The sequence below is a fragment of the Spea bombifrons genome, chromosome 1, assembly GCF_027358695.1.
Source record: "Spea bombifrons isolate aSpeBom1 chromosome 1, aSpeBom1.2.pri, whole genome shotgun sequence".
Classification (NCBI taxonomy): Eukaryota; Metazoa; Chordata; class Amphibia; order Anura; family Pelobatidae; genus Spea; species Spea bombifrons.
The window spans coordinates 27,371,574-27,395,212 of record NC_071087.1 but is presented as its reverse complement, the minus strand read 5'-3'; the positions used below and the strand labels follow the sequence as shown (position 1 = coordinate 27,395,212).

Below are 23,639 nucleotides of genomic sequence, written 5' to 3'. Positions count from 1 at the left end.
ACAGCTTGCTTGTTTGGGGGGCTTTTTTTGCTTTCTTTGTGGATTCATTAAGAATACCCAATCCATTCACAGGTTTAGTTCTTCGTTTTGTAAGGTAATGACTTATTTTCCCAGGGCACCCCCTATTGAGTCCCTTTATCCGCCATAATAAAACTGGCCCAGACAGGACAAATTGCAGAGAGGTGGGACAGTATGATTAAAGCTGCCCCCCGCGCCAGAGGATTAGCGAGAATGTGGCCATACAGGGGGTGGTCTTTTTTACACGCAAGAATGTCACGAACACTTTGTTGCAACATTCTTTCTGCCATCTTAAGCTCTCCTAATGACGTGACTCTGGTTTATAAAAGACAAAAATATTAAATGATGTAGAATATGGATATATATGATCTTTGTGAATATGTGTATGTACAAAAGCAATATTTTTACCTTATCAGCTTTTCGTGCTGTTAATGAAATATTTTAATAGCCTAGTCAGTTCATGGAAATATATAGAGACAAAACATCTGCAAGAAAACCGCAGGTGCTAACTTTTAATTGGCCTCGGTAATTATTGCCACAATGTTGGGTTGTAGGGCATTGTGTTCGGTGTACAAAATTAATGACGGAGTCAAACGGATGAGAGCAAATACAACTGGGGACTTTAAGGAACAGCCTACGTACTGAGATCTTGCTTTATTTATACTGGGGTTGGCAACTCTGTTCCTCTGGGCCATGATCTTGCAGTGGTCGGTCTCAAATGAAACCAAAATTTAGCCCTTTTCTATTATGTATTGGTAATAAATGTGTTAGGTATTGCCTTGAAATAAGGGATAACACTGCCTGCTGCCTTGAATACTGGAGTTAAACAGTTGGGATTCAGCTGCCCAGGGCTCAAGGTCTACTAGAAGCCACCAGGAGCTCCTCCATGGGCTTTACTAAGATTCATTGAGGGGAATGAAAAAGCCTGTTAAGAGATGAAGGGGTAATGAACGTGTGGGGGGGGGTCAGGTAATATCTGGGGGTCTACATGTAGAGGCTTACTCAGCACCCCTGTAACGTTAAAGATTGTAATACTCAATGTATCTGTTTGTCTTGGTCCTTCGGTTCTACTTTTGTCAGACCCCTTGAACGTACGTGCTATAACAAGCGATGTGTAAATTGTTGGCACTATATATTGTGCTGCGTTAGGGGGTTTAATGGTTAGGTGTCAGAACAGCATGGCTGCTCTAAGATACTTGCTTAAGGTGTCAGTAGCCAAACCTACAGGGATTTGTAGTCCATAATAGCTAGTGGCTTAGTCAATTATCCACAAAGCTGTATAGTTCGGGCAATGCAGGCAGATCATGATGGGGATTATAGCACACAACAGAATGATGTCTGAGTATCGCCTGTGCCGGGGTAGGTGGGGTTGAATGTTTTTTGTGAAATAATAATAACAAAAAGTAACCTTTTCAGGGCGGATTAATGTTTTTTTCCCTATAAGATTATTCACATGCTCCAAAGTGCTGTATTTACATGTAAAATGTATTCTGCATAATAAATGTTGTCATCCAAGCGTGCAGTGCTGATTTAAGCATAAATCGTGCTGGACAGTGTTCATTAACAGCGAACAAATTAGTAATTTCAAGACGCGTTTCCCCTGACGTATTTGGCTTATATTGAAAGCAGCGATGCAGTTCCTCAAAGCGATGTAAAGCACTGGGATATTTTTAAAACCTGTGTGCATGCGCGGGGTGTCAGTTGACCCTTGCATCTGTGTTTAAATTAACCTCAGCATAATATGAGTGAAGTGGTAAAGTAACACGTTGATCATTCACAAAGTGATAAAATAGCATGTTAATTTGACACTTTCTCTACTAAAAGCTGTGAGTTTTACACTTCTTACTGCTAAACTCCTATGTGCTGGAGAATGTAACCGGGATTTGTTTAATCTTTAAATCACCCCAATATTTTTTTTTTTTTTTTCAATTTGGCTACAAAAATGATCGCTTGGTTAGAAACCAAATGTTCAAAGCAGACTGTGTGACTGTTCTTCATGCCGGAGACGAGGGTAGCCCATAGGCTTTACTGCTAGCACGATTCTCATACGGCACGCATGGAATCATGGGAGATGTGTCCCAGCAAGAGCTGGATTTCCAGATACAGAATGATGCTGGATTCTAGCTTCCGATTGACATGTTTAAGGACATGTCTAGTGTTTAAGCTTCTCGCTGCCTGTATTTGTTTAGTCAGTGGTCCAAAACAATGCATCTTGAGACCATCACATCAGGAAGATGTCTAAGAGACAGCAAGACATTCTCCAGAGCCCTGAATGAAAACTCCTATGGAGAACTGGATTAGACTGCTGGTGCTAAACATCTGTCTGGAGCGGGTACTTAACAGGTTAGGGTTTTAAGAGCTCTTGGTCTTGATGATTGCTAAGCACAGTTTGCTAAGACTTGAATGGCCATGGAAATGTGTTCTGCTGCCCATTGGTAGAGCTTGGAGCTGCCGTTGGAGACATTTATTCTTTCTGAGAGTCAGGCCGCTGTATTATGAGTTCATGGCGAGGCTCCATATCCTATTCTGGCTCCATAATTCCTTGTTTAGACCCAAGTGATCTTGGGAATGTTGGTGTGAGTATCCCATTTGATTTTCTTTAGTAGCAGATGTGGTTGTCCCATTTCATCTTGGATTATTTAGCAGATCAACAGTGATTGTCAACATTCAATTTTTTTTTACCCAGTAAGCTCGATATCCCAGCTTCAGGTCCTTAGAGACAGGTCAGCATTTTAGCTGTCACCCATAGGAGTATATTCACTAAATTAATGTGAGAATCCCTGTATAATGCATAGTGAATGAGGCAGTCGCTTCTCTCTGTCCAGGTGGGGAGAGGAGGTCACCGGCAGTACGGGTGCCATAAGTGTCCATAACATGGTGTCAGACCCTCATGACCCTCGCCCCGCCGGGACAGAAAGAAGATACTTTTTTTACTGACTGCATAAAAGTTACTTGAAAAAAAACCTTTTATTGTCCCTTTAATGATTCCTGAAACAAATGAAGCCATGGATTATAAGCGGCCAGCCCAACCAGTCTTACCAGGGCTGACATTTCATAATAATCAGGGAAGCCGGTGAAATGAAATGTTCAGAACTCCTGGAAACCACTGGTTTAGTGACTGCACCTCTTAGTCTTGGTAAATATATAGTAATCGAGGTCTCTCTTTGCTATAACCGCTGTTATTTTTCTGTTCATCAATGGCCATCTCAATGCTGTCAAAATGCAAAGTGAAAGGCTGTGATTATTTTTTTCACACCATGCTAATGCAGTCTTTCAGTTGGCATTTAAGGCAACTTTAAAGTAAAAAGATCATTCAGGCACACGAGTAATAAGCTATATTTTTTTCTCCCCGATCCGTTGGCGGTGTTAGTTTGTTGGTACAATACACACACTGATCTTTCAATCAAAAGGCCTGCAATGAAAAGACTCTTAAGGTCTGAATGTGTTCTAGATTTAGAACGCACGCCGTGTTATTGTAGGCACCGCTGTTGCCCTTACTGGGTTATTTCAGCAGCTGTAAATATTTGCAGGGGATTTTCGGGTTTTAATATGAGTCTGCACCGAAAGACTGAGCGCTTTGCATTGGCAAATTGGGAATCTTCTTTATAATAACGTCTAATAGATTAGATCAGAACCTGGTTTGGCAGAGAGAGAGAGACCTCCTGATCTTGAAGGGTAGAATTTCAAGAATAGCTATAGGAAAAATCTATAGCATCGCAGCATCTTAACCCTTTGGTGACCGATGTGCGGCTCTCTCTGCTGGCTCTGGAAGTGTGACATTCTGCCGCTCCCTCTCCGTCGTTACAGTATATTTGCATCAGCGCGTAAGCCTTCTGTAAACGGATACGGAGAGTGTTTAAAGAAGTGTTCTGGTGTCTAGAGGGATGTGACTGCCTGTTACCAGCTCCCAAACCGCAGAATATTTGATGAAGTGGCACGCTAAGGTTAACCCTTGGTTGCCAGGCAGGGTAGAGGTGCACAGAAGATCCCGTGTCTTGGTGGTGATGTTCTGTACGTGGCGGTGCTGCCCTTGCACATTTAATACCGGGTGACTGGCTCTGGCATGGGGATGCTCAGCAGGCGTAAAAAACGGCAGCAGAGAGAATGGATGTTTTAAGTGGCCGTTGTTTCAGCTCCGTTACTCCGGCTCTTCCAAGTGTCAAAGCCTTAGAACTGCCTGCAGGCTGCTGCATGTGTGTATCAGAGATTTATTAACGCCTTAAATCTAAACTTTTGCATCTATTTTCAATAAAAAAAGGTCTATAATCTACATATTGTTTAATAGCGAAGGCTGCATTCTGTAGACATTGGGGGTCCCGGGAACTGGAGATCTTCCTGTAGGCCATTGCTTTAATTCCATTATAGACACTGTATGACCTAAACAAATACAAACTGTAACCCTTATAGTAAAGTATGAAATCACTGGCATTACACCTTTTTAAACCTCATCCCAACCCCCTCGCCATAATATATATGTGGAATTCTTTGCGGACGCCAAAGAAGAACCCGGATGATCGAGGTTATACGATACACAACAAATCAATACAATAATTGGCTAGCAGAATCCCAGCGAATGTGCCCACACATAATATGAAGTAAAGGTCAATAAAGAAGGGCTTAGATTATTTTTGTTTTGACCCTCAATGGCTCACATCCAGAAATCTCAGCGGAATAAACCCCCTCCCCGGAACGTATTTTTAGTTAACAGGTCACATAATATACAGCTTTTTTTCATCATTCTATCCTATTTGGCTTGAAGAAGAGCCTTCGCGCTACTTGATTAATATGTTTCTTGTGTTTGCTGTAGAGATATCTTGCAGCAAATTGGTTAAAGCTTTCACACAACAACAAATATTTAATTTGGGTTAGATTGATAACGTTTGTCCTAGATGTGGACATTTTGGTGCAACAGATTAATATAATGCCTCTGTGTTCACATTCACAGCCCACTTGCTTCACAGCCAAGTATACCCAAGTTAAGCATTATGCCAGAAACAACCTCGGTATTGATCCATCTTTTAAATGAATAAAAAAAAAAAAAAAAACACAAAAGACAAAATCGGAAATCACGTCCGTAGCCGGTTCTTGTGATTCTGTCATCGGCGCGTGGCAATCCAACTACACCGATCACTCCGAGAACTTTCAATTAAGACTCTCGCTCTCCTACTGCCGATCCTGCATTTCTTTTACGGGGAGAAACGCTTTCGCCGCATGGGCCTGGACAGCTGATAAGTGTTTCTCCAGCCATGAAACAAATTGCCCACTGGCTTTAATGAGACGCGTGTCCGGCAAATTTCCTCTCGCTCCCGGGAGAGTCTCCTCGCTGCGCGGCGCGAATCGATGATTTATTTAGCGTCGTTAATTCCGTTAATGCCACGGCTTGCGAGTTGCAGGAAAACCCTGCACTGTTACCGTAAGCGGAGTTACTTGCAAGAACGGGTAAACAACAAATTAAGGGCTCTTTCCACGTCTCGGACAGATTAAGATAACTACTTTGGAGGAGCGGGCGCGCAGTCTGTGGTGTGCTCCACGCTGATGTTTTAAACGAGTTTCTGTTATTTAGTGGTTTCTACAATTACTTTACACAGGAGTGAAAAAAATAAATGCATGGATTACGCAGTGTGGGCATAGAGCTCTTATACCAACTGGAGTTGTTTAAATGTCTTCGCTGTTAGAACTGCACTTTTTTAAGGGGGGGGAAGCTGCAGCGCAGGCGGGGAATGCCAAATAGAGCCATTTATTTGCAAATAATCCTTTCTTTCCTTTCTGTGACTGTGAAAACGCTGTCTGGTAAGGATCACACAAAGGAAAAGTGAGAATTGGTTGCCTGTAGCTTGTTAATTAGCTGGCTGGGTAAAGGTGTTGGGAGTTGCAGTTGTATGTATATATATGTATATAGTATATATGTATATATATATATATATATATATATATATAAATTAATCTAGTATTCTTCTATGCACCTTGTCTGTTTATCATCCTCATTAGTAAAACAGAAGTTTATTGTAGGTGAGCAGAAACAATTGAACTCATCAACTGAACCATTATGAAGGGCAAACCAGTGACCTTGAGCAGCGCCCCAGTTGCCACAACCTCTGTGGTCAGTTCTCCACTACACTAAAAGGCGTTGTGCAACTTTAAGAAACAGAGCGATGACAAATGACATCATATCCCGTTGTGCCGTGCCTTAAAGGTACACAGTGCCTTTTACTGAACCTATGGAGGCTGTGCTAAGCCCACACAGCCTTCATAGCGTAGATAGGCAGATAGGGAACCAGCCCATTGTACACTGGGTGGCTTAATATGCCGAGAGGGCGATTTGCCCCTGTTTTTTTTTTTAGGGGGACTGCCGCCCTTGGATCTGCCACCCTAGGCCTGTTCATAGTGAGCCTAGGCCGTGATACGCCATTGGTGCCAATGCCGGTGTTCCTGCCAGCCCTGCATAGTGCATCATTAAAACAATGTCTTTAAAGGTAGCTAAAGCAGTCTAAGAGAGGCTTATTGAGCTTATTGTCTCTTCATAAGACATGGTAAAGTCTACTGACTGACACAAGCAGTGAGTGTGTGTTACATAGCCCTGTCTTTTCCATCTTTTAGTGATTTCTAAGAACAAAAAACTCCAATGCCGCTGATGGCACGTTATTCTATCCCTCACCTGCACTACAACAGCATTGATCCAGATCACACCTACGAATTGGCCACCGTGTTCTGCAGTTGGATGTCGTTTTATTGACTGCATGGCGGAAATGGGATTATAGTTGAGAGCTTACATGATAATAATGCCAGATTTGTATGTCGGGGCCACTGACAGCGGCAAAGCCTTTTTATCGGAGCTAGCAGTCCTGTCAGCACAGTGGGCAAGTTTTCAGCGGGTCTGAGTGCTTTTATATGACCACCAGCACAAAAATAAAACAAGCCAAGAACGAGCCGCTGCATTAACCTCTGCACTGCCTCCTCCGGCAGTAACCTCAAGGTCGGAGAGAACAACTAGCTTCCAATAGCACTGAAAGCCAAGAGGGTAACAAGAAAAGTGCTTCCATGAAAATTCATGAAGAACATAATGTTTAAGGGCTGGCTGCTACTTTTTAGAGGCATTTTGTGATCAACTGTTTCCTTGGCACCAAGTAATTGATGGATGATGCCATGGCTCCTTTAGACACAGGTCAATGCACAAATGTTTTTATGGAGCTATTTATCTGGTTTTAAGTACCCGCGCACGTTCCCGGTGCTGTCTTTGTTCCTTTTCCTAATTACGTTTCTGTTTAACAGATAGTTTGCATTAGTATGTACAGAATCCCATATTTTAGCAGGCTCAGAATTTATTTGAAGCTTCACGTAACATGATTAAATGCTTCTGCTTGACAAACAGGCATGTCCTACATGGGAAAAGGCAGTTTATATTATCCACAAGTATATGTGCCCTTTTCTGACAGAAATTAACGCATGTATCATTTTTTGTTCTTCACACCAACAGGACGATCAGCTTGGTTGTGCCTTATGGCCACTTCCTGTTCGGAAGATGACAATGGTGTGCACTCCAAAAATTCTTCCCCCATAAAAATTCAAATACCATTGTGAGATATAATTTTAATTAGACATGATGTGGAAAATAGGCACAGTGGGCATTTATATCTTCGTGTAGGCACATGAAGTTATATATACATGTATATTTATATGTATTTCTAAGATAAATATATATATGAATATATATTTAAAAATATACCGGTTTATGTATGGGTATCTTATATAATGTATCTACTGTATGTCTTACATATGTGCACATACTTTGCCACTCTTACAAGCCGTCTAGATAATGTCTTGCCATTGCCTTATGGGTGAGTAATGAAATTTATCAGTGATCAAAACAAAACAATAGAATGCATGGGTATTAATTATTTATATAATAAATATGAGGAGAAACACATTAATAATAAATGGGTACTTTAAACTATGAATTATGCATGGCAATTAATAACTGATTACTTACAACAATACGTCTCTAGAAATGCTTATTAATATTCACTTTAAAATGAACGGTATAAGAAACACTAAAGATGTGCCGGTAAACCTATCCATTGCGCTTAGAAAATGTGGTTATTTTTGGTGTTTATTGCTGTTTTGTCTTTTTCCTATTTTAAGTTGGGCTTATTACAGTGTTCACAACAACGAGTATATAAACAGCAGAAAATATGTTAAGAAATGAAATACTGTAAAATATATATATTATTCTTCTAATTGCGTCTCTCCGTTCTCGCTCAGTTACATAAACAGCTATAAATTGGTCACATATAAAGCTGTTTCAAATGTTTTATATGCATAACCCTGAATATTATAAGTTTAATAAGGTTGACTAGAAGTTGTGTTATAATACAGTAAAGGAATAACTTGCATGGGGTAGGCGCATGGTTTTCCTAAATCTAAGACCAAGGACTGATTAAGATTTAAGTCTTTACTTAGTCAGGATTTATGTTTCTAGGAGCTGGCTGAAAGAGATTGGTGTTATTTTTTATTTATTTTTTTTTTAAACGGTGATATTTTACTCACATGTTGTTCTAGAAAAAAATGGTTTAGTTTTTTAAATGGTCGATGTGTAGGTTGGATGATAGTTTTGGTTTGCTGCTCTTATGTATATGCAGTCAGCATGCAGCTATGTTTTCTGGACATGCACTGTTTGTGATCCCAGAATACATAATGTACAATGTGATCATTAAGACCTATTTCCATATGGATGGGAGCAAAATTGGAAGAAGGTTACTTTGTAGATCTCACATATTTGGCTAGCACTATAAATAAATGAAATGCATTTCTTACCTGTAGACCTAGTGGACAGATCAATATTAAAGGTACACTGTAGCCATCATATGCACTTTAATGTATATGACAGCTGCATGGTCCCTTTAAATGTTTGTAGTGTCCTTTTGTAAATGCATGTGGGGTTCTACAGAGTTCCCCCATTTGCATTTGCCCCTTCTCCCGGCTATTTTCTGTACAGGAGATGTGTTCGGGCTACCTGGAGCCCATCCTTGTGGGTCGCAGCCATGACTGCCCGCTGACATTAGTGAGCATTCCTGCCGATGTCAGTGGACATTCCAGCTGATGTCAGACGGCAATACCGGAGTTCCCTTGTATATCCCAGGCATGTCCCTGACTTAATATACTTACCAGCAGACAGTTTCACTGAATTTCAATAGGTTCTGTTTCCTGCCACTGATTGGCTGCTTCGAGCAATACAAAATATATCACTACCTCCGTAAACCCAACACAGGGCTCCCCACTCAATGCAAGTCTACTCTGTAGGACCAGGACAGAGAACATGCGCATGGACTTAAACTGTTGTACAATGCATCGGCATATATCTTCATACCTAATTAGATTGATGGAAACCGAAGGCACATCTCCAGCATGGAAGCACATTTCGCTATTAATTTAATGTTAGTTACATCCCCTTTGGAAGGAATTGCCAGCATCCCATTGTTTTATTTGTATTAATAAAAAATTGGCCAGCTGATACCTTACGGAATTCTTTACGTAGGCCACAATGGGTTCTTTCAGCATTTTAGCCATAGGAGGAAAAAGAATAGCTCCTTTATAAATTGTTATGCTTTGTGGAGTCTGTGCAAGAGCACTTTTCAATAGCGCTATTTGCATGTAGAGTTTTAATTAAGAGATAACTGTCACCACAGGTTGACTGCACAAGGCTGCAATATCCAACAGCGAGATAAATGCCAGTGCCAAGTTTTACAGGTTGAGTACCAAACAGGGGGTCTATAGTATAAAATGGATTTATAATTAAAAGCACGAACAAAAGTGTTGCTGAATTTAGTCTGGGCGTGTTGGATGAAAAAGGCCTGCCGTCAAAGATAAAACATGACATTTCTCCTTGAGCTGAAAGCAGGAATGATCATTATTGGGAGCTGCCACTATGATCGTACAGTAATATCTGAGCCTTTCATTCTTTCCTGAATTACACCTGGTAATATTTCATGCCAAGTACCTTTTAATCAGACTTTGTATTGTAACTTTGTAAAAATATGCCATAAATCGAATGGGAGATTGTTGTAAAAATGTTCTTATTATTTGAGGATTGTTTTCTCTTACAGCTTTTGCTACTGTAGTTTAAGGTGAAAAACATACTTTCCCCATTCTAATTCCTTTCGTGGTGGAGAGCTCACACCTTCTTGCCCCATTGGCAGGGGGGCTAAAGAACCTGACGGAAACTGAAAGTTCATCTCTATGGTTTTTGGGTGGGCGTTTTGTGCAAAATACAGAAAAAGAAGCAATACTGTGCAGAAAGGACTTCCAGCCCCCCCCCCCCTGTAATACCACGTCACGATAACAGCTAGAAACTACCAAGTGAATATAAAATACAGCCATTTATTTAAGAAGGCGAGAGATATACTACACATAGTATGATACAGGAAGTGAGAATTACCGCTAAATCCCTCGGGATGGTGCCGTTTGATACCGTATCTTGTGATACATCTTGTAAGCATCGCTGTTAAGCTGGAGAAATCTGGACTGTCTGTTAATACATTCAGAGACACTAAAAAGGATGACTATTTAATCCTATAGGAAGCCAGAGATGAGTTCTCACCTAGTATAATATTTCCAAAAAGCATTTAATCCAATGTAAACTTGTGATACATCACAGCGCATTTATAGGCATATTCACCAGTGAATCCCATTGACGGTGTGCCGTGAGCAGTAATATTGATGGTTTTTCTGGTCGCTTTAAGAAAAAGTCCCGTTTAATGCGGCAGAAACTGTAATATTTTGTGGCTTGTGTCATATATCCTTTGGGCCTGGAAGCAATGTACAGATCTTTCCCCGGAGCTGACTTTATTTCCTTTTTATATTTAGATCATTGGTCTGTCGGAAGAGATTCTGTAGCTTGACTTTTTTCTGCATGTAGTACATCTATAAAAAAACGACACCGAGTTTAACAATTAGAGTACCAGCGCAGGAAGAAACGTTTTATGTGCCCATCACAGATATAACAATATATACCAATAATATACAGTTTATAACATGTTTAATGGGTTCTGTGATCTTCTGATCTATGGAAACATAAAGCATTATTCATGCTGCTGTCAAGGTAATATAAATAAACTTAAACTATAGTTGTGATAATACTGTTGCCACGAATTGCTGCCCCTTAATTTCTGTGTACGCGTCCATCGTATTAAATTGTATTCTCCGTGATATGACTGTGCCTGTTTCTCCGCATTCACCGCAAGCGTGCGTGGTTGTGTTATTGTTATTATTAGTTGCTGAGTTTAGCATTCACTCATCCTGAGTGCTCTAGAAATGACACAGTGAGACAAAGTGCCCGTTTCGCTTGACCCTCCAGCAGTAAATGGCATGTATGTTCTTAGACAGGGTGCTCCACCTACAGGCACGATCCGGTACTGCAGGCACTTAACACTTCATTCTGATTTGTATTTATTAGCAAGTGCAGAATTGGGAAAGTACTCTGTTTCTGTGCGTTACTCAAAAACTTAGTGGAACCTCGTGCACATCTTATGTCGGCTGCTGGGACTTTCCATGCTAGTTATTGTGTTTATTCCATATTGTTTATTTAATGATTTATTTCATATCATCCTTTTACATTGATACCCAATGCTATTCTTTTTAATGTATTTTTTTTCTGTCCAAGCATGTTCCTGACCTATATTTTTTTTTTACAATGTGTTTATTTTTATTCCCAGGTTCTCCCATGCCATCCTCATCTTCTAGCCCTTCAGTTATTGCGCGTACACAATCCCCTTCTCCATCACCCCATCTCCATGACAACCAGAGGTGGTTACTAAGTTCTAGTGCCAACAGACCCATTCAGGACTCTGACACTGATGACGAGTTTAATGCCAGCACATGTTTGGTGCCTCCAGCTTCTCTGTCAGAGTGTGTCCCATGTCATGGTAAGAATAGGACACTTTGTCCGTAGTCATTTATTCTATACTTTGATGTTCTCCACTTCCTTTGCCAGAATGTTTAATCAGCAAATGTTTATCTGATTTTAGACGTAGCAGTAAAAGAACAACACTGAAAAAATCAAATACCATTACATACCGTTCTCCTAATTTCCTTTGCTGTTGTTATTTTCCACGTTTACTAATTAAGGTGTTTGTTGCTTGAGTCATTATTATTATAATAGACATGTTTTTTTAGTAATTAGAATCTACTGGAACATCTGCCATTATAATGATGGACAAATCAATGCAACTGACCTGTCCATATTTCCATAACCACAAGCTCCATTATTGCCACATATTCCGCTGCTGATTTTATTTATCATTGTAAGTTTTTAATTTGTTGTGTATATTTTCTTTTGCTGTATGATGTTATAGGGGCACTCCAGCCATCACGTGAACTTTAATATGTATGATAGCTGCATAGTCCCTTTAAATGTTCATGTTGTCCGTTTTGCAGAATCCCCCCATATGTATTTGCCCCCTTCCACCACCCCATCTAGTTACTATGCAGAAAGATGCGTTCAGTTGATATTTTTTTTGACTTTCCACTGATTGGTTGCTTCAAGCAACCAATCAGTGGCAAGAAATGTCAGACCATGAAGGGGGAAGGCAGCTGCTGCAGGACGTCTGCAACGTCTAGCTTGGGTAAATGCTGTATTTTTATTTTGTTTTCATTTTTCAAAGAATTTATATTAAAGTACTGGCATTTTATGGGGTGTCAGGGACACTAAACTATCCCTTTAACCCAATATTTATGTATTTCCAGCTAATAGATCCATATCAGACCTATGTTCGAGTTTGCCATCAAGTCAGATATATATATATATATATATATATATATATATATATATATATATATATTTTATATATATATATATATATATATATATATATTACACCAATTCCATTGGGTCAAATAAATCTGCAAACAGGTTTTAATTTCCTGGAGCCCATGTACATTTTCTTATACACGATTTCCCATCATTCAGTTCTTTTGCTTCTCTTTTTGCAAAATGATAACTAATGACCAGTGCATTCTTTCTAGATTATCCATCTCTCTGGCTTCCTTTTTAAGCATTGCACCTCTGTCAGACCTCCTTAGATAAATCATTAAGGATTTATATCTCGGATAAAACCACCTTCATGTGTGCAATCTTACAAAATAGTTGAATGAAAGTTTGATTTAATAATTCTATATTTTGTTGTTGCTGGCACGCTTTCCCTGTATTTTTTCTTTATCATTAAAGCTATTCCGGTTTGATGAATTGGTCTTCTTTTGAAGATACAAGCCATATCTTGCTCTTGTTGGACCCGATACTGATAGACCTTAAATGGTTGAAAAGCTGAGTCCAAAACAAGCTAAGCCTTTGATGGTCCTTTTTTAAATAAAAAGAGACAGGTGGACGATAATCTGATTCGAAGATAAGAATGAGTAATCTGAATCGAAGATAAGAATGAGTATTTCTGAACTGTCTGGACTTTTCTAGTTCTTTGAGATGTTCAACACAGTTTTCTGAATTTGTTTATCTGGCCAAGAACTTCACAGAATACGTATCAGGTTTTTGATGAATGGAAGTTATCTTTCTTTCACTTTATTTGTGCCAAAGTCGTGCAGTACTTTACAGTGTGCAGGCAAAACAATATTTATTGCTGTTACTACAAGTTTAGACATATTGGAAAAGGACGGACTCTCGCAACATATGTGGGAGTTTATAAAAGTATTAGCGAGTTTGTTATTCATCATTCTAAGGATTCTGTTGGCCGTTCTTTACTGCAGTTGAATAGATACTGTTAGGTGAAATGATTTATTATTTATTGTTTCATATAGCGCCATCATATTCTGCAGCGCTGTACAAAGGATCGTGACAAGAACCTGACAATTAGTATATAACGTAACAATTAGGAGAGGAGGGCTCTGCTCAAAAGAGTTTACAATCTAGAGATTGAGACCTTCTGATGAGTAGCAGGTATAAGGGAGTAAAGGAAGCTGCACTTGACCCGTTAGGCGGATAAACTTTTAATTATATGGTTTCTATGGTAATGACAAGGACTTTAATGTGCCTTCTTTCTTAGTTCAAGCTACAGCAAATATATATATAACAGACATAAATGAAAGGTTATGTTGGTGCGTATGTGTTTCTAAACCTCAGGATAAAAATATATTTTGATATTTAATCTCACTTATCTCTTTGCCAACATTTAGATAACGTAAAACAAACTGTGCTGAAGAAGACGTATGTAAAGGGTTAAGTTGTTGAGATTCCTTTTCGTGCACTGTATGGAGGTCTAGGTTGGCGAGTATACAACATATACATACATACACATTGCCGAGCATACACATATACATACATACATACAGCATACATACATCCAGCCCTCCCCAAGCGTAAAACAATGACGTTTTTAAACTGCTAAAGTATAAATGTATTTAACGCAGACGTTTGGCAGCAGTTGAACTTGTCACTCTTTCCAGAACTCTCAGAGCCATAGTGATCGCGGACTCTTACACTCCCTACTCATTCTGGATCGCACGCGATTGAAATTGCTGACCAATGCCTTAAGTCAGGCGGAGCGTTGAAGCCCATGGCGGAACGTGGTTTCACACCATAAAACGGGGTTTGTCGGAACATTCTTCACCTCAGTAATACCCCTCTGATGGCCTACATGAACTATGTTACATGTACAGTATGTTAGATTACATGTTAGTGCTAGCCAGCCGTTCATCTAATGCGTATTTCCATAGGAGTCTCCCAGAAACCAATCAGTATTATGAGATATATATATATATTTCCTTTAGGATATAGGATATTGAGCACTAAAGAGCCCGTCTTATTCTTGACACATATAGGGTGTTTAATCAGCATAAGTCAATGCTAATTTTAATGTTTTTTTACCTTGTCGTTAATCCATAATTTAAATACCTTCACACTCAACGGGCAAAAGGATGCAGTGTTCGGGAGGCATTGTATACGCATCACAAAGCACGCTTGCAAAACATCTCTAGCATGTTAAGCAAGTTTACTTTGATGCCTTGTGTCACGTGTCAATTAAGCGTTCCCAGCAAAAAATAGGAATGAAGCCAGGTCCTTGACTTGTTTGGGCATTCTACAAGACTTGGAATTATATTTCTTCTGCACTTTTAATGTGGATTGTGTTTACAAGACCATGATCTATGGATAATACTTTATTCTTTCCATAGTACCTTCCTAGATATAACTGCAAGGGTTGTTAGCAAACACAACATTAAGCCAGATGCTGGAATTCTGAGCAGTAAAAAGAGACCGAAACAAAGTGAGTTATCACAAATGCAAACATGGCTTTCTGAGCTCCGTGAAATTGGCTCGCTTTGCTCTGTAAAATTGTGTTCTTTTTTATCTTCGTGGAATTATTACATTCCTACCCATTTCCCCATTATATAGTTAATAATAAAAGGCCTTGGTTGTGTGTGTAGACAATCCTTTGAGCATGGAACAGATATTGAGTTGTCAGAGAGCACCTCTGTTTTAGAATTCTGCTTGTAAGATGCCAGCAGAGGGTCAGGATACAGAGGCAGCAAAGTGAATCCATTACACGACCTGGACAACGTCCGTAGGAGTGTCAGCATTACACAAAGCCATGACAGAGACATTTCCATACATGTTTTAGCTCCTCTCTATTCTCTTTGGAAGCCGTGTCCACCACGCTGGCTGGAGGCAGGCAGCAGACAAACGTGAAATGTTAACTGCATCGAAGGGATTCTGCATCCAGGGATAAATACTTGAGCATCATACTACGTAACCGGCATTAGTCATACAGATGTTTTACAAATGCCCTTTTGGCCATTAGTTACGGTGTCCCTACCGGCCACTAGAGTTTTAGTGGCTTTTGACGCAAAATGGTCCTAAAACTAAAACATTTTATTGGGATCTATGCCATTATCCCTACATTTATAGTGAGAATTCGAGGAAGTTTTATGCTCAAAGAGCTGAATTTTGACGTTAAGCTCGGCCGAACACATCTTCTGCATGATGAATAGCTGTAGGGTGAGGAAAGGGGCAAATACATTTGGGGGTATTCCGCAGACAGTGTTGGGTCCCTTCAAATGCAGACAAATAACCAAGCAGGGAGTTCATTGACTGTTGTTCCTTCGGTGAGGAGGACGTTATTGTCCTGTAGGGGGTCGCTTTGCGTCGAGGATTAGTGTAGGATCTTAATAACTAACGCGTTCTTCTGTATTCACCTGGTACTTGAGAAGTTAAACACAAAGCCCTAGCGCGGATAGAGCTCCTGAAAACCATGTTTATGTTTCTATATATTCACGCAGAGACTTGGAAGCAAACAAATCTATCTATCTGTAGGGATATCTAGATATCTAGATAAAATCTGACAGTGAGCGAAATACCCCTTGCCGTCTTGAAATTTCATCCTGATTATCTCCAAGCAAGCACACAGCGTGGCTTATTTGATGTAAGATTCCCATTTTCACACACATAATGTATGTATAACAGCTGGCTTTAAACTAGCATACCAAATGAATATGCTTCAAAGCATCTAACCTACAGCAGGGCAGAAACGGATAAATTATTGATAATGTGCATCGCATTACATTCCGCGATCGCTGCGCGCCTTCTACGTGTATATAGTGTTTAGCCGTTCATTAATGGTATATATATCCCCTTTCCACGTGGGGATTTGCTTTATTTAAGTCACCATCGCTTTAGAATGCTTCCCCGGTGCTCCGCAGGACCCAGCAGGGGCTGATTGCCGTTTGTAATAAACAGAAGGCTGCCCAAAAATACACGCACCATTTTTTATTCTTTATGTTTTCGTATGTTAAGATGCATCGCTGTCACTGAATCATTAAGGACAGGCTGCAGTCGCAATCCTCATTTGGAATGGACGCAGCAAGCTAACTAGAAGATGCATCAGACTCTCTCTCTCTCTCTCTCTTGCCCTCGCTAGAGCCGCGATTCCTATTGTCAGATGCAGTGGGCATGAAAGGAGCAATTTTACAGCACAAAAACTCCAATAACATTTACTGCGGTTGGCTGAGATTGAAATGCACACAGTCACTGCTCAGTCTTGGTTGCTTAAGCACCAGCTCCCCTTGGCTTCTCTCCAGTTCGTGCATTTCAAAGAGGCAAGCCCTTTAAAGAAAGCCTTTTTCCTTATAACTTGCTGTGGGGCAAACAGACCGCTCAGGCATAGGCTTATTGCATTACATACTCGACTATATGGAGTGGAATGCGGCAATATAATTGGCAGAATTATTGTGATCATTTGAATGGATGTATAAAAAAAAAAACCTCCACTGCAGCATAGCTAAAGTACACTAAACTACAGTAATTGTGTTATTGGTTGCAATAATACAGAGGACACTAAACTAGTCTGTATTGATTCCGTAGCGGTGTTTTCAAAGCTCGGTCTAGTGGCGTGAGAAGTTGGCGAGCACAACTCTTGGTTAACCCTTGCTCCCCCAGATAGACATTTCAGATGTTGTAGTCTTAGGGCCCGATGCACTAAGGTTTATTAAGACTATTCTATTGTAATGTCCAAGAAGAGAGCCATAAGGATCTGAAAAGTAGACTCCGGTACTTTTGACTCGATCTTCTCTCTATGGCTGGTACTGGAGTTTATATGGAATCAAATACTTATATTTTTAAAGCCGTTGAAGAAGATGGCCTGACAGGCTGCTCATTTAGATACTTCTTCACCATTCAAGGAAGACTTGACATTTGTTGGTTTATATACTTATTGTATTTGTATTTATTGTTTTTAACTTAATGTTACTTAAAGAGCTGAAAGTAGACAGGTTCTTTTAACTTTCACATGAAATAGTGTGCTGAAGGAATAAAAGGTTGCTTGTGGCAGCACTACAGCAATATATTCTGCCCCTTTTTGGCCATTGCAAATGGTGGGAGGTATCATGATATGCCATCAATAGATCTACAGCTTCTGAGATCCTCCTGCTGATCATGAGTGTTGGATCCTATCATCCTTAGAGCGGGCAGCCCCTTTCTCGGAGCATCTACTTTGCTTTTTTGGCACCAATATCCCATCTTAAAAGTTGCTGTCCATTTTGTTTTAACTTTTTTCTTTTTTCCCCCGAAGACCCCACTTTCCCTATTGGCTAGCAGCCTGGTAGCCATTTTTTTTTCACGCTGGGGACGTTGGCCAGCGGCCCTGATTTTTACATTTAATGCGTGTTTGTAACAAGGCCCTTCTGAAAATGCTACATTCTGGGGCTGAATAATCGCTTGTCAAAATCCTATTAAATATAAAAATCATAACGGGGGAAACCGAGCAGACAGAAATGTTGATTTAATCACAGGCCAATGCCATGAACTCTACAAGAAACAATAAAGAGCAGGCCTCAGTGGCACGCTGGCATCTCCTAGCAGGAAAACCCAGTGATGTTGGAACCACATGTTGCTTGAATCTGCGATTTGGAGATCTTGGCACGAGAAACTCAACAATCAAGACTTCATGTAGTTTCAGTACAAGTTTAATATCCTAACACAGCATGAGCTTTTAACAGACTCTAGTTGTTATTAGCCACTAGGTGCCTTTCCATTCCTTTTTCATTAAAAGTACATACAAGGTAGGCTTTTTTTTTCTTTTAAATCTTTTTTCCCCTTTTCTCGAAAATTCTACGGAATCATCTGTGACATGTGCATTCATTTTTCCAGAAAGCCCAATAAATCATGTCTGGATAGGTATATAGCTAACATTTCCTCTTTATTTTGGCATTTGAAATACCAGACATTTTTCCTTGCCAGAGGACAAACCGCTATATGAATTCCGTTTTTTTTGTTTTTTTAAAAAAAGCTATTAAATACCAGATATTTTTCCTTGTAATTAACTCTTTTTCTTGTCTGCTTTAACATAAACACATCAGTAATGGAGAAGAGGAAGGTCTGATAAGTGCAAAGGGGAGAGACCATACTACCCCCTGCTGCACCATAACTTATATTTTTAAGAGTTTATGGTTTTTCTCTTTTTTAATATATTAAATTAAAATATATTTCATATTTAATAATAAACTTTTTTTAAACCCACAGTATATAATTGGCCAATAGGTTTTAAGGAGGTTTTGGGGAATATATCAGAATTATAAAAATATTTTTGCCATGATTAGCAGTTCAAGCTGAAAATGGTTAAAGAATGTTTTTTTATATAACCGGATCAATGCATTTTTTTTTATATATATAAATCTGGATCAATGCAATTTAGGCTATCCCAGGATGAATGTGATGTCTACTTATACCTACCTATAGCATACGACCCTGTTGGCTTTCTAAAACCCATATTTACCTAAATAATGTAAATTATTAAAAATATTCTTTATGTTACACATTTCTTTTCTCCTTTTAGCTCATTCATGCATGCAAGTTTCAAAGTAAAGAATGAGACATTTTGGATGATTTGATAAGCGATTACATTTCTCGTTTCTCTTTATCACTTGATTATTCTGCTGATCTATGAACGTTTATTGATGGTGCTGATGGACAAACACGAGATATTTTAACAGCGTGTCTGGAAGCAGTTGATTACACATTGTAAACTTTGAGACGGAAATGAGTTCGGTTCAGCACCTGCCGCGCCGTTGCTTTAAGAAAGGTACAAGTATGCGTTGTAAGGAGCTGGGCTTTTGTAAATCTTCTGAGCATTTCCATCAAGATTGTGCCGCCGGACCTGGCCCATAATTGCAGCCAGGATGAGATACACGACATGGGGTGCGGGGAATCATTGGGCTGTATTGCTTTCAGACTTTTGGGTTCGTGTTGTTATTCCATTTCTGACACACTGCTGGCTTGTCAGCAGGCACTTGTAGACAAAGGTGATTGAAACGTGAAAGCACAAAGATGCTGCTTCTTTGAAATGCCTTCACGGTGTAACAGGAGGTGAATTAGGTTTGTAATTGTGAAACAAATCACTGCTCATTATGCTCTTGGTGAGGGGCTGCATTCATCAGAGCCCTGGCTCCCAACCACAGCGGAAGCCAATATATTAACCTACAATATGAAAAGCGGCATGGCTTGTCACAGAGTCTTCATTGTGAACAACAAGCTATAGTATTTCTGAATTTTGAAATATATTTTTGCGGAGCTTCTGGGTATAGAAGAAAACAGGCTTGTGCCTTTAAAAGTATGACTGCCGCTTGTACCGAGTACCTCTTGCCAGCGGCTGGTAACCATTAGCAAAATTACCACCTGAAAACTATTAGGAAATTCTGCAGCCAGATGCCACGCAGCACATGATAAGCAGGTTTAGCAGCCACCCCTGGGGTGCCACGAGCATTTGGACATGAAAGGGTCAGCTTTCGGCAACGGTGACCGATCCCCATGTATGGGATGTGGATGATGATGTTAACACATACATACATATATATATATATATATATATATATATATATATATATATATATATATATATATACATCATTTTGTGTATGTGTCTAGATGCAAGAAAAACATTATTTAAAAAAAAAAAATAGTATTATTCTATATTGCTTGATAGAAAATATACATCTGGTTCACAGGTTTAAACCATAATGGTTACATTGTGGACTTTATGTTCATGTGTAATGTTTGAATTAAAACAATAATGATACCTATAACATTTTTAGTCTATGCCTTAAAAAGCTAATTTAGTTTAGAGCTCAAATAACTGTAAAAACAATGTATCTTTTTCTAAAAAGAAATTATATTGTAACAGTGGAAGTAATTTCCATGTAGCTTAAAAGGATAGTTTAATGTCCCTGACAGTGCCACTGTAGAAGAATGCTTATTAATCTACTCCATGAATACTTTAAATATTCATTTATCCAAAATAAAGACATGAAACCACTTACCTGACAGAAGCTGCAGCCCTGCTGTTGCAGTTGCCCTCCTCCTCCATAGTCGGACTATTCTTGCCACTGATTGGGTTGAAGCAGCCAACCAATGCATGGAAAACATTCTCATTGAAATCAATAAAAACACTTTCCACGGATGCACACAGGTCTGAATAGACCCCCTACATGCAGCATTTACCGAGCCAGTGCTGGAGCTGAGTATATTGCTTGTATGGAGGTACGTTCAGCCCAACACATCTCCTGTTTACCATTTAGCTGGTGGGTGGTAAGTGGCAAATGCATATGGGGGGATTCTGCAGAACATTGAAAAGAAGCATGCATCTATCAGATGTATTAAAGTCACAAAATCAAGGACTCCGGGGCAGGGGTAGACAACGACATCTCTCATGGTGGACATGTACTGGGGTCTGTGGTGGACAATTTAATGATGTTCTATGGAGCTTCACAAACTTTGCCACGGACACTGGTGTTCTTGTACGGACACGTCGCCTATCCCTGCCCCAGGAAGGACTGTGAGGATTGGGTAGTCTCGTTGTGTGGGTATTACATGGTAAACTTTTGCTCTTTCACATAACATATCCTTGGCGGAGAACAGCTGGGTACTGATTTCAAAGAGGAAAAAAATAATTTTAAAAGAGGAGATGAAAGGATGCGAAAGAAGAAAGGGAAACAGATAATCAAATATTCACTTTAGATGAAGTGAGAAAATGTAATTTGAGGGATTTTTATCATGTGAACATCCCTCGTCCAAGCCTAAGGCGACTCATTGGTAATAGTGTGCCTTTGTCAAAATTCATTATTTGTATATTTTTATTTATTTTTGTGACAAACTAGAATGCAGAGATTTGTAGAGAGAAGACATCTCTGATGATGGAAGTAGAAGCTCTGAGGGATCTCAGATGGTGGCCAATAGCATAGACTTCATAGATTTAGGTGAGGATTTATAGTTCTACAGGTGAGAGTCTCCCAGGTCCTGTCCAATAATGGCAATTCTTGGACGCAACAGTCCAAGATACAACAGTGGCAACGGTGTTCCCAAACTACTTATCAAAGCCCCGAATGACTAAACCGTGACCCTGCAGCCCATGCTCATGTACAAGATCTTGGCTGTAGCTTTAGGGCTGTTCATTTCCCGCACGGTCTCACTGGGGATGCCATTCGGTGTATTACTGGTATGGAGGCAGTCCTGGCTTTTATATGGTGTGTATGCGATTAAAATGAAGTTATTTTATCGCTACTTTCTACAACAAAACATACCACCCAACCATCTCCAGAGCTGACATATATACATGACGGGATATAGGAACACTCTTATTCTTACCACAATACAGACTGCAAGCTCTTCAGGACCTGCTTAAGATGCGATAATGAGATAATAATTGATCTCTTTAATAAACTTTAGCATGCCAGCCATTTAATCGCGGATAAACCTGTAAGAAGTGCCTCTTTTTTTTGCCTATCAGTGCCTGCTTTCGTGTCACATGACGCAAAAAACTGCCTAAAAATGCCTAAAGAAAAGTGTTAATTTTAGCAGAGAAGTTGGAAGAGCACTCTTAAGCCTGGATCTGTGTCTCCAGATGTTGAGGAATCGCCAGCGTATTTGTTTTCTCAGTATGAGTAGTGAACGTGCGCAGTGGTTATGTCACACTTTTCCAGACACCTTTTCAGCAGTTGTGTTTAGTTTTGACACTAATGACCTGTTTGTCGGATGGAATTAGCTGAGACATTAAGGACCTCCTCCCTGCACATTAATTAATAGTCTCGCTGCTATAACTCTTTGAGGAAATCAGTCTTTTCATCATGGGACCCAGATGTGTTGTGCCTTATTGCATCATTGTACTGATAGTCGTTGGCTGTAGTCTGGCTTCATTAATAATGCCTCAATAGAAGAAAGTCTGGATTCAGTTTGATTGGTCGAGCACTGGGTGAGGTTAACGTGATGTAATAATTATAGTTGCTTGAATCATCACCTTGTTGTACATGAGTAACCAACTGTGTATTCTATGGGCAGCAGTGCAGTAAAGTGTGACCTCGTAGTCTTAATCTAGCTGTTTTGAACTGCAGTAACTGCAATCCACAACTACAGGGTCAGAATGTTAGGAAGTTTTACTTTTCTGAGATGGTGGTAGATAAATGGAACAGCCCCCAAGCAGAAGTGGTAGATATCCATACAGTGAGGGAATTTAAACATGCAAAGGATAGACGTATAACTACCCTGTATCTAAGTCAAGACCAAGGACCGATTAAGGTCTTAGTCGTTGCATCAAGAAAAATGGGTCTCCCCTATATGAAGCAAATGTACAGATCATACTTTATACAATATGCCACCGTTCAGAAAATCAAGAAAAATACTGCTAATGTTTTTGGAATAAAAGGTCTGAAGTGGCTATGCTTGGAGCATATATTTTATGAAGCACAATGATGTCTTATGGAGGATTATATGAGGTTTTGACCTTGATTAAAGACAGTGTTACCTGTCAAGCGTAACTGTTTCCCTTTTAAGACCCGTCTGGTGTCCTTCTCACATATGTCACAGGGACCGTTACATGGTAATGTTAATTAGATAAGAGCCATGCATAAATCCCTGGGAAAAATATTTAGTGGACAACCGAGGGCATTGTCTCAGAGAACCGACCAGAAGGATCTATAAGTTGTTGCTGTTTTACTTGGAGATGATGTCCTATGGCGCGAACGCTCTCCCTTGCTGTCATGCAGATTCCAACGTCGCCGTCATGGTGTGCGGCACTTGTACGCCTAGATGGGAAGTCGTGAATAATGAGTTACCCAGGGATTGCTGGTTGAGTGTGTGCGCG

General features: G+C 39.8%; 1 protein-coding gene across 1 annotated transcript in view; it reads left to right on the top strand.

Moving 5' to 3' along the window:
• Window positions 1-23,639, top strand: part of TENM3 (teneurin transmembrane protein 3) — a 195,935-nt gene that overhangs the window by 44,859 nt on the left and 127,437 nt on the right. Inside the window, exon 2 of the mRNA XM_053459514.1 lies at window positions 11,727-11,936. Within this exon, the coding sequence (XP_053315489.1) occupies window positions 11,735-11,936 (202 nt within the window). The 5' untranslated portion in view covers window positions 11,727-11,734. The remainder of the gene's footprint in view (window positions 1-11,726; window positions 11,937-23,639) is intronic.